At 47.3% G+C, this 12,380-nt stretch overlaps 1 protein-coding gene across 3 annotated transcripts in view; it reads left to right on the top strand.

Moving 5' to 3' along the window:
• Window positions 1–1,086: 1,086 nt before the first annotated feature.
• Window positions 1,087–12,380, top strand: part of DBNDD1 (dysbindin domain containing 1) — a 42,313-nt gene continuing 31,019 nt past the window's right edge. The window contains exon 1 of one of the 3 annotated variants that reach the window (XM_068261799.1): window positions 1,087–1,439. In XM_068261799.1, the coding sequence (XP_068117900.1) occupies window positions 1,409–1,439 (31 nt within the window). In that variant the 5' untranslated portion in view covers window positions 1,087–1,408. Of the gene's footprint in view, window positions 1,440–9,420; window positions 9,475–12,380 lie in introns of those variants that run through there. The other 2 variants (XM_068261800.1, XM_068261798.1) reach the window with 2 other exon arrangements.

Genomic DNA, 12,380 nt, shown 5'->3' with positions numbered 1-12,380 from the left:
CTTGCTTCCACCAGCCCCTGGCAGCCAACCTGTGCCCTCGCCGCAGCTCCGTTGGCTCCCAGTCCCCTCCGCTGCAGATACCGACCTCGCCAGGTCGGCATCTTCCTCCATCCTCCTGCATTCTACTGTGCGGCTCACTGACGTCATCCGATCTGTTCTGCGCAGGTGCAGAACTACTGCGCCGTACAGTCCGGATGACATCAGCGTGACTCAGTGAGCCGCTCGCGCAGGCGCAGTCAGCATCCCCAGACCACCAGCGTGGAGCGGAGCTGCGGCGAGGGCACAGGATGGCTGACAGGCTGGAGGAAGCCCCAGGTAAGTGGATTTTTTTTATATGAGATCTTCGGATCAGAGACGGGACCAGGTCCTCCAGTACCCAAGGCTGAGACACCAAAGTGCACCTCCCCCCCATCCCTCCCACCCCAGCCGTCACTGATTGCTATTAGCCTAAGAGGTGCCCCAGGGCCCCCAACCCCCCCAACACCTTAATTTCCAGTTATCGGGCTTGCAGTCACTGCCATGCATCATCTTTTCTTATTTCTCTTTACTTCAAACACAATAGGGGAATGATAGCTGAGTGAGTTGTGCGCCCCCCTCGTACACTGCGCCCTGAGGCTGGAGCCTCTCTCGCCTCTGCCTCGGCCCAGCCTCGGATGTGTCCTTTAAGCCCCTACTGTGCCTATGCCAGCAGATTTTTAGGGGCTGACAGCACTGGTTCCCCAAGCATGAAGAGGACAGGGGAAGTCTCATTAGGATCCAGAGGCTTCCCCCTCCCAAGGTAAGTACTGCATAGGGGCACATTTTTTCCTTACAGTCTCTCTAAGTACCCGCATCGCTCGCCATGACTTGGAACCACTAGGAAATGATTTAGCATTACTTTTCTCTGACACAGCATTGCTATATAACCCATTCGGTGAGTTAGGCTCACGTCTTCACACGATCACATAGTTTATGATGTCGCATCGAGATACGTGGCGGAGCACCCAGTTCTCCGGAGACATAATGAGCGTTGCGGCATGCTGGAAATGATTGCATGATATTGGTACCCAGAGCACATCCTGCGTCTGTCTGGGGTGTGCTTCTTGCAGCACAGACAGGTCCAGGACTCTCTCTGCAAGGCTCTGCAGCACACAGCTGAGATGGAGTCCACATGCCCACCTCACCAGTCTGGGCTGCCTGCCAACGTCTCCAACACACAGAGGCACACACGTCTCCTGACACCCTGAGACACATCTCCTCCTCATCCCTCCCCTCTCAGTCTCTCGCTGCCTCTGTCTGCTCATTGGCAATGCAAGGCTCACACAGGCTGTGAGGCTGGGGAGATGTGTGCCTGAGCTGCCTGCTGCAAGGAGGAGGCTGTGTCTGATGCTGTCCCATCCCTGCCTACAAGCCCCGGCTCAGAGTCTGGATGGAGACCCAGCGAGGGCCTGACGCCTCAGGTGAGTGTCATGTCACAGGAGGAAGGATGTGGCACAGCTGTCTGTCACTTTGTCATGTGTGCAGGAAGGGACGCTTGCTGTATATCTGCACACTCTGTGGGTGAGGGGGTACCACAGATATCAGCATCACTTTGGGGCTCTCTGTGTCAAAGTCTATATCAGTTTATTTCTGCGACTTTTCCTGATGAGCAGTTTACAGATGGGCAGATGTAAGTTGGCTGTATTTGTGTTATGCCCAGTTATAGTTTTATACATTTTCCTTGGTGTGATTTGACTTCTTAAAACAGAAGGAAATTTGCAATAATTCAGCTATAAGTGAACATTTGTGGTTACCCACAATGCACCACTACTGAATATGCAAATTCTCTCTTTTTTTAGTAGGAGGGCTTTTTGGTCTCTTTTATCCCCCTATACATTCCTAGTGGTTTGGTTACTCTGTTATACATTTTCCTGTAACCCTTTAGAAACCGGTGTTTAGAATGATTTGCACAGACAGGAAGACAAGCCCAGCTACTGTCTGACCGTTGCATTAACTCTGCACAACCCTGCAGACTGTGATGCCATGTGATCATTGCATTAAAGGACAACTGAAGTGAGAAGAATGTGGAGACTGCCATATTTTTTTTTCCTGTTAAACAATAGCAGTTGCCTGGCAGCCCTGCTGGTCTGTTTGGCTGTAGTAGTGTCTGAATCTCACCAGAAACAAGCATGCAGCTAATCCAGTCAGATCTGACAATGTCAGAAACATTAGATCTGCTGCATGCTTGTTCAGGGTCTGTGGCTAAAAGTATTAGAGGCAGAGGGTCAGCAAGAGGCCAGGCAGAGATCATTTGCATAGTCAGTAGCGGTGCATTGTGGGTAACCACAGATGTTCACTTAAAGAGAACCCGAGGTGGGTTTGAAGAATATTATCTGCATACAGAGGCTGGATCTGCCTATACAGCCCAGCCTCTGTTGCTATCCCAAACCCCCCTAAGGTCCCCCTGCACTCTGCAATCCCTCATAAATCGCAGCCACGATGCTGACAAACAGCTTGTCAGAGCTGGCTGTGTTTATCTCTATAGTGTCAGTCTGCTGCTCTCCCCGCCTCCTGCAGAACTCCAGTCCCCGCCTGCATCCCTTCCCCCCCTGCTGATTGGAGGGAAGGGACGGGGGCAGGGACCGGAGCTATGCAGGAGGCGGGGGAGCAGCTGAGACTGACACTACAGATGTAAACACAGCCTCACAGCACGGCTGCGATTTATGAGGGATTGCAGAGTGCAGGGGGACCTTAGTGGGGTTTGGGATAGCAACAGAGGCTGGGCTGTATAGGCAGATCCAGCCTCTGTATGCAGATAACATTCTTTAAACACACCTCGGGTTCTCTTTAAAGCTGAATTATTGCAAATACCTTTTGTTTTAAGAAGGCTAACCACATTGCTTTTTTAGTAGGCGGGGTTTTCATTCTCTTTTAGTCCCCTATAGTTTCCTAGTAGTTTTGGGTCACCCAGAGCTGCTTGGGGGTTCTTTTGCACAGAAATGGAGTCTGAGGTATACATGAGCAACATACCTGAAGTTAACCCTGTACCATGTATAATACTGCAAGCAGACATCTTGTGCATCATACACTATTCAGAGTATGTATAAGGGCTTTTTTCCTCTGATCAGTCCCTACAGTAACCCTGTACCATGTATAACACTGCAAGCAGACATCTTGCACATTGTACTTCAATGGGAGAATGGATTAGGACACTTAAAAGACCACTATTGTGAAAAACAGTAAAATTTTAAATACATGTGCATACATTTAAAATGTACATTTCTCCCAGAGTAAAATGTGCCATAAAAGACCTTTTTCATAAGTTTGTATCACAGTTGTTCCTAAAAACATCTGACAGATCTGATAGGTTTGGACTAATCCAGCTCCTCATGGGGTATTCTCAGTATTTGATGCACACCTAAATAGAGGGAGGGCTCTGGATACCTTAGAGCTGCCCAGTTACTGTTGTATGCTTTTATTTTTTTTTCTGTCCCTCTACAGCTAATGGACTTAGCAGAGCCTTTTGGAATGCATACACCAATCAGAGGTGTTGCTCAACATGGGAGGAGCTTTAGGTAGAAGCAATCATCCGCAGATCTGAAAATCCATCCTGGTGGATCTGATCTGCAGATGAATGTCAGTTAAATCATGTGTGTATGATGATCTGCAGATCTCATAGACTATCATTGCAATTTGCAGGAATGGATCTCTTGCAGGAACAGATCTTTTGCAGATACTGATCTTTTGTGTCTGTACAGCATCTGTGTGTGCAGCATCTTGCAAAGATTTTTTTTCCTGATGGGGAGTTCAGCTCCATAGAATAGAATGTGTAGAGTGTTGCTCTCATACTACATGAAGGGTGGTAAGACTGGTCTGTGACCTTTCATTTTCCAAAGACTATAGTCTGATGTGTGTATGAGCCTTTACTTCCACCTTGCCCATCAATAAACCTTGCACAGGTCTCACCAGCTGGTGATTTTCAGGTAATCCATGCAGGCCAAGAACAGTGTGCAGGCTATAAGTGGCTGCCAGCCCGCCCACTGAACACGGCTCATTGGTCTCTGACTGTCGTATGACACATGCTCCCGCCCACTTTCCACTATAGCTGGATACAGAATACTGGAAGGGCCAAAAACCAGGTTTACTATACCAGGAGTTCTATTATATCAGGGTTTACTATACCAGGTGCTACTACCAAGGTCTTATAATGGAGCTTGGCTGGGACCTGGACATTTAGATTACTATACCCGAATGTACAGAGTTTACTATAACGAGATTACACTGTAACTGATTACAGATGTTCATTGAGATCAATGCATGCAGCTCAGGTTTCCTGTTGTTTGGCCCAATTCAAACCTGCATGCAGTTTGCATTACATTGGCAAACAAGCCAAAGTTACCTGTTTTCCCAGAGCCAAAAACTGTCCCCAGAGTCAAACTATGGTAGGGGCATTGGATTTAGGGGGAATCACTGAAAGACAGAAAGGCCTGGTACACACCTTCAATTTTGATTGGCCAATCACTGACCAATTTTACCACCTCCATGTAGTATGAGAGTTTATCTGCACAATCTATTCAGAGTACTCAAAATCTGTTGACGCTCACACTACATGGAGGTGGTAGAACTGGCCACTCATTGGCCTATCAAAATTGAAGGCCAGTAACAGGCTAAGGTGATGCAATGGTTTGGATAACAAGTCTGTATATAAATGCATATTAATAATACAGGTACTTATCCGTTAGCCGGGCGCATCCGGCAGGTGGCGCTAATTACTATTCCCCCTACAGGCCGCCATGGATAGTAGGGAAAGATGTAACTCTGGTGGAGTTTTGTCGCCACCTGCCGGATGCGCCCGTCTAACGGATAAGTACCTAATACAAACTCCATGCAGCTAGTATTCCCATGCATTTTATTGTTATTATTATGATTTAGTGTATATACCATATATACTTGAATACAAGTCGACCTCGTGTATAGGTCGACTCCAATATTCAACCCTCTTAAGCTGGAATTATTTATTGACTCAGGTATAAGTCTACCCAGCAAAGTTAATGGCTGCACTTGGGGCCAATGACTGCACTGCATACAGTATTGCAGCCATAAACCCCTCCTGTCCCTTAAAGGACTTCCGAGGCCAAAATTAATAAAATCACACTATACCTTTTTTTTTTTTGCAGAATCCACGGAGGACGTCCTGCCCGTCCTCCGCTCCGTTCCGCCATCAATGCAGGTCTTTCCGTTCCCCTAGGGCTCGGCCCGACCCCACCAAACGGGTCGCATCGATGCCACCTCTAACATGGCCGCCGCCTTGCTTCACGGCTGCGCAGTACGCTTTGTCGCTAGCGCGACTGCGCAGCCTATTGCCCGCCTCCCGCCGCGTACTAGGTCCCGGCATGCTCCCCAAGCGTACGTCAGCGACAAAGCGTACTGCGCAGCCGCGGAGCAACGCAGCGGCCATGTTAGAGGTGGCATCGATGCGACCCATTCGGTGGGGTCGGGCCGAGCCCTAGGGGAACGAAAAGACCTGCATTGATGGCGGAACGGAGCGGAGGATGGGCAGGACGTCCTCCGTGGATTCTGCAAAACAAAAGGTATAGTGTGATTTTATTAATTTTGGCCTCGGAAGTCCTTTAAGTGCAGCCAATACCTCCTCCAGGCCCCCAAGTGCTGCAATTATTCACTCCCTTTTATGCAGCCCAGTATTTCCCCCCCCCCCCCCGCCCCTTTCCTGATTAACTGTTGTGGCCCGGACTTTCAGACCTGTTTTCTCTTGGCATTTCTTTTCCTCAAAGTCTCACTTACCACAGGGTAATTTGCTGCAAATGTCACTATTAGTACACACATTACTCTGTGTACTTTTATGAAGTGAATCAGACCTGAATTTCTAGACTTATACTCGACTCAAGTATGTACGCTGTATTGAGTATATAGTCTTGTCGCTAACTGTCCCTCAAAGGGGCTCACAATCGAATCCCTACCATAGTCCTATGTCTATATATGTATCATGTAGTGTATGTATCGTAGTCTAGGGCCAATTTAGGGGAAAGCCAAAAATGTATCTGTATGATTTTGGGATACCTCTCTCTTGTGACCCTGTAAGCAAAAAACGTAATAATTCACTTATAACTAAAAAGAACCAGAGTCCTTTACCTCTGTCTCTGCAAAAATATAAATGAACGTCTCTGAATGGAGAGACTACATTGCTTTTATTAGGTACGTGACTGGTTCTCTTCAAGGGAAGAATCAGCTATGAAAAGCTTCCATGAATAAATTGCCTGATGAGAAGCGGCCACAGAGAATGGCTGGGCATAGGAAGCAGATAGTGGAAATAGACGTTCTCAGCGGTTTGGGAAAGCCACGATTGGGCCAGATAGGGGGGGAGCTCGGCAGCACGTTTCTTCACATGGATGGAAGCTGAAACAAATGCTTGATCTTGGAATGCTGAACATGCCTCTCTGTAGCAGCTGCAGAGGAATTTAATCGGTTTTCTAGAATGTCATTTTGTACTCTGATACGGTGGCGGGTAACCTGCAGCCTGACAGGAGGGCGGCATCCACACACAAAATCCCCAGGCGCTTACTTTAACTTTGCAAAAGCTTCACATGCCGCTAGTCTAATCCCTGGAGCCAAGCCTGCCAGACATCCAATGAGGATGGGCCGAGAGGGGGGAGGAAGGGGGGGGGTGTTACATAATCAAAGACGTTAATAAAGTTCCTCCTCCCTTTATCTCCCGCGGTTACATGCAGCTTATAGCTTGGTAGGTTAATTGCTTCTCCGCATAGATCAGCCCCAGATGGTCGTAGGGACATCAGAACCGCCACATGAATTTCTCAATGTATAGCACAATGGAAAATGCCAGCTCTATATAGATGCATACCAATAACAACTTAAGGCCTTGTTCACATTATATCCGTTTTTGTAAAATTTTAAGCGCGGGCGATTTTCAAAATCGCCCTGAAAGTGCTTGTGCAATGATTCTCTATGAGAGAGTTCACATCAGAGCAGTTTGTTTGCGATCTGCTTTGAAAAGCGGTGCTTGGGCCATTTTTGAGGCGACTTGCCTCAATAGAAGGTATAGGAAAAACGCAAAACGCTCACAAAATCGCTTTAGCAAGCGATTGCGTGAGCATTTTCTTAAAAAAATACCTTGTATTGATTGTTTTTGGATTTTTTTCCGGATAAAAGATGGAAGCGCTCTGCAAAAGCGCTTACAAAACACTCACAAAAACAAGCAAACGCGCTGAAAATTGCTGGAAAACGCGTAAAAAACACGAGAAATAAAAGCCCACCGCAGACGGACACGCGAGCCGAACGCAATGTGAACAAGGCCTAAGGTGAACAATGCATTTACTCTTTAAAAAGAGAACGCAATCGCCCCACAAAGCGATTTTGTGAGCGTTTAGCACTCTTCCTATACCTTTCATTATAGCAAAATCGCCCTTAAAAATGGTCCAGGCACCGCTTTGCTGAACCCACAGCGCACAACCCGCGCTGATATGAACCTTCTCATAGACATTCATTGCGCAAGCGTTTTGGGGGCGATTTTAAAAATCGCTTGCTCTTGAAAAAAAGGCTGAAAACGCCTCTAGTGTTAACGAGCCCTAAGTGAGAGGGATATGGAGGCTGCCACGATTATTTTTCTTTTGAACAATACCAGTTGCCTGGCAGACCTTCTGATCTCTTTGGCTGCAGTAGTGTCTGGACCACACATCTGGAACAAGCATGCAGCTAATCCACTTACGCTTCAGTCAGAAACATCTGATCGGCATGCGTGTTCAGGGTCTATAGCTTGGTACACACTTTTAATTATGAGTGACTAATCACTGACCACTTTTACCACCTCCATGTAGTATGAGGGTTTACTTACACAATCTGCTCATAGTATTCTTGGCCCTCATACTACATGAAGGTGGTAAAACTGGTCAGTGATTGGCCAATCATGATTGTGAGTGTGTACCAGGCTAATGGCTAAAAATATTAGGGCCTGTTTCCTCTAGCACGGTTTCCACACCGAATCCGCAGTTTCCCCGCAGGCAAATCGCTCTGGGAAACTCTGCCATAGAAAATAATGGCGTGCGCTAGCGATTCGGACGACATTGGCATCCGTTTCCATGCGGGAGGATGCGAATCCTGATGGGATCCATCTGTGTACCCGCAGATCCGGATGTGCCGCTGCGCGTCTCGCAGCCACGCGCGGCACAAGTGGAAACAGCCCTCAGAGGCAGAGGATAAGCTAGACAGCCAGGCAACTGGTATTGTTTAAAAGGAAATAAATATAGCAAACTCCATGTACCTCACTTAAGGTTTGCTTTAAAGTAGGACTCCGAAACAAGCAAAATATGATCTGCTAGTTAATGTGATCTGCCAGTCAGGCTTTATATAGTGGAATATAGTAAAAGAAGGAAATACTGTATGTGCTAGATCAGTTCACAGACTCTCATCTCACTTTGTGGGACAATATGGGGGGGGAGGGGATGGTGGGTGGAGCACACTTTGGGGTGAACTGGGGGGATGGGACACACTTTTGGGTGCACTGGGGTATGGAGCACACTTTGCAGGACAATGGGGGGATGGGACATACTTTGGGGTGCACTCGGGGGATGGGACATACTTTGGGGTGCACTGGGGAGATGGGGCACACTTTGGGGTGCATTGGGAAGATAGGGCACACTTTGGGGTGCATTGGGGAGATGGAGCACACTTTGGGGTGCATTGAAGAGATGGGGCACACTTTGCAGGACAATGGGGGGATGGGACATACTTTCGAGTGCACTGGGGAGATGGGGCACACTTTGGGGTGCACTGGGGAGATGGGGCCTTTGGGGTGCACTGGGGAGATGGGACATATTTTGGGGTGCGCTGGGGAGATGGAGCACACTTTGCAGGACAATGGGGGGATGGGTCACACTTTGGGGGGCACTGGGGAGATAAGACATCATTTGGGGGAGATGATACAATAGGAGGAGACAGACACAAAAAAGCGCTTACTGACGCACTCGCACTGAAGTTTAAGAAAGCCACGCCCACGTTTGGCTCCGCCTCCCATCTGGGATAGTGCTGCTGAGCTCAGGCCCCGCCCTGCGTGAGAGCCGTTCTGTGCTGGGCTGTGTTGCTGGAACAGAGCTTGGTTCATTCATTCATTGATAGAAAATGGCCAGAAGGGAAGATGGGACGTGCTCAGTGATGCCACCAGTCACATGACCTACGCCTCCCTGGAGGAGCCCATAGCTATAGGCGTCGGTCATGTGACGTCACTGAGCGTGTCCTGTCCCATCTTCTTCCTACTGGCCAAGTGGCCATACTACTTCATGCGGAGGAGAGGAGAGGCAGGAGTCCCCCTACCCGGATCTGCTGTACATGCTGTATACCCCTCTGCTAGACATGTACAGCTATATGTACTATGCACAAGGCAGGTTATATATACAGCATTGCTATACATTTATTATATAGAGGACAGGCTGTACATGCTGTATACCCCTCTGCTAGACATGTACAGCTATATGTACTATGCACAAGGCAGGTTATATATACAGCATTGCTATACATTTATTATATAGAGGACAGGCTGTATATGCTGTATACCCTTCTAGACAAGCAGTGCTATATGTACTGTACACAAGGCAGGCTATATATACAGCATACCATACATTTATTATATAGAGGGCAGGCTGTATATACTGTATACCCCTCTGCTAGATATGTACTATACACAAGGAAGGTTATACATACAGCATACACTACATTTATTATATAGAGGGCAGGCTGTATATACTGTATACCCCTCTGCTAGACATGTACTGCTATATGCACTATACACAAGGCAGGTTATATAAATAACATGCCATACATTTATTATATAGAGGGCAGGCTGTATATACTGTATACCCCTCTGCTTGACGTACTGTACACAAGGAAGGTTATATATACAGCATACCATACATTTATTATATAGAGGGCAGGCTGTATATACCTCTGCTAGACATGCACTGCTGTGTGTACTGTACACAAGGCAGGTTAAATATACAGCATACCATACATTTATTATATAGAGGGCAGGTTGTATATACTGTATACCCCTCTGCTAGACTTACTGCTATATGCACTATACACAAGGGAGGTTATATAAACAGCATGCCATACATTTATTATGTAGAGGGCAGGCTGTATATACTGTATACCCCTCTGCTTGAAGTACTGTACACAAGGAAGGTTATATATACAGCATACCATACATTTATTATATAGAGGGCAGGCTGTATATACTGTATACACCTCTGCTAGACATGCAGTGCTATATGTACTGTACACAAGGCAGGTTATATCTACAGCATTGCTATACATTTATTATATAGAGGGCAGGCTGTATATACTGTATACCCCTCTGCTAGACATGTACTGTACACAAGGCAGGTTATATATACAACATACATACATTTATTATATAGAGGGCAGGAAGTATATACTGTATACCCATCTGCTAGACAGATACTGTACACAAGGCAGGTTATATACAGTGGTGTGAAAAACTATTTGCCCCCTTCCTGATTTCTTATTCTTTTGCATGTTTGTCACACTTAAATGTTTCTGCTCATCAAAAACCATTAACTATTAGTCAAAGATAACATAATTGAACACAAAATGCAGTTTTAAATGATGGTTTTTATTATTTAGTGAGAAAAAAACTCAAAATCTACATGGCACTGTGTGAAAAAATGATTGCCCCCCTTGTTAAAAAATAACTGTGGTTTATCACACCTGAGTTCAATTTCTGTAGTCACCCCCAGGCCTGATTACTGCCACACCTGTTTCAATCAAGAAATCACTTAAATAGGAGCTATCTGACACAGAGAAGTAGACCAAAAGCACCTCAAAACCTAGACATCATGCCAAGATCCAAAGAAATTCAGGAACAAATGAGAACAAAAGTACTGTAATTGAGATCTATCAGTCTGGTAAAGGTTATAAAGCCATTTCTAAAGCTTTGGGACTCCAGCGAACCACAGTGAGAGCCATTACCCACAAATGGCAAAAACATGGAACAGTGATGAACCTTCCCAGGAGTGGCCGGCCGACCAAAATTACCCCAAGAGCGCAGATAAAACTTATCCGAGAGGCCACAAAAGACCCCAGGACAACATCTAAAAAACTGCAGGCCTCACTTGCCTCAATTAAGGTCAGTGTTCACGATTCCACCATAAGAAAGAGACTGGGCGGGGGCGGCGCCTGGAAGCCGAGCGGAGCGGTCGCATGGTTCCTTAGCTCCGGCTAATCTAGCCTTCCGAGCACCTCTTACTCGCCCAGACCCGAACTTAAACAGCTCACCCGGACCCTCGAGCCCTAGGCTAACTAACCATGGGTCCAAAGAAGCAAAATGCGGACTCTGAGGGGCAAGTAGCGGAGATCTTTAACCGCAGGAACAAAGGCGCGAACGCTCAAGATGGCGCCGGCCTTAGAGATGAAAGCCTACAGACACCGGGCCGCCAGAACCTGCCTAAGGACATGGTGACTAAAGCAGATCTCAATCAGCTCTTCACTAACCTTGAGAGGCTCATTAAGTCCACCAACTCAGAGACAGTCCGAGAGATCCGTACAGAAATTTCATCGCTGGGTGATAGAATCCACGATTTGGAGAAGGGCCTTGACGGAGTAAGAGCACATGGCAAGCAGACAGAGGCTGATGTGACTACCTTAAAAGCGGAGGTGGCAGCCCTGAAAGAAGCCAAAGAGGACAGCGAGAATCGGGACAGAAGATGCAATTTGAGGATACGCGGGGTCCCGGAATCTGAAGAGGAGATTCACCCATATTTAACTGAACTGTTTCATGTAGTGGCCCCTTCCCTGGAAGAAGAAGACCTGAGGATGGACAGGGCACACAGAGCACTAAGACCTATATCGAAAGACGGCATTCGGCCTCGGGATATCATCACTCGGTTGCACTACTATAATTTCAAAGAAAACATCCTGTTAGCCTCCAGAGACATCCCTGAAATAACTTTCCGAGGAGCCAGGATTCAAATATTCCCAGACCTTTCACCGACCACGCTGAAGAAACGCAAAGACATGAAGCCTCTCACCACTGTCCTGATAAAACACAAGATAAGGTATCGCTGGGGATTCCCCTTCAAACTAACGAGTCTGCACAGCGGCAAACAGCTCTCCCTGAGCGACCCTGATGACATTACCGATATCTTGACCAAGCTTGGGTTGCAGCACGAGGCTCCCCCACCACCGATCCAACAGCCACAAACCGAGAGGATCCCCCCTCCAGAGCCTGAATGGACCACGGTGGCCCCGCGCAGAGACTCGAGATCCCCTAGATCTTCGGCCGCAGCTTCTCCCGCTTCTTCGCCTACCTCTGAGGGCACAGCTGGGTGAGACCTTTCCATATTTTACGCTTTACTGCCCACTTATCTTCTCGCCAA

Source organism: Hyperolius riggenbachi, chromosome 11 (assembly GCF_040937935.1).
Source record: "Hyperolius riggenbachi isolate aHypRig1 chromosome 11, aHypRig1.pri, whole genome shotgun sequence".
Taxonomy (NCBI): domain Eukaryota; kingdom Metazoa; phylum Chordata; class Amphibia; order Anura; family Hyperoliidae; genus Hyperolius; species Hyperolius riggenbachi.
Note: the sequence above shows the minus strand (reverse complement) of the source record. Positions and strands in the feature narration are given on the sequence as shown.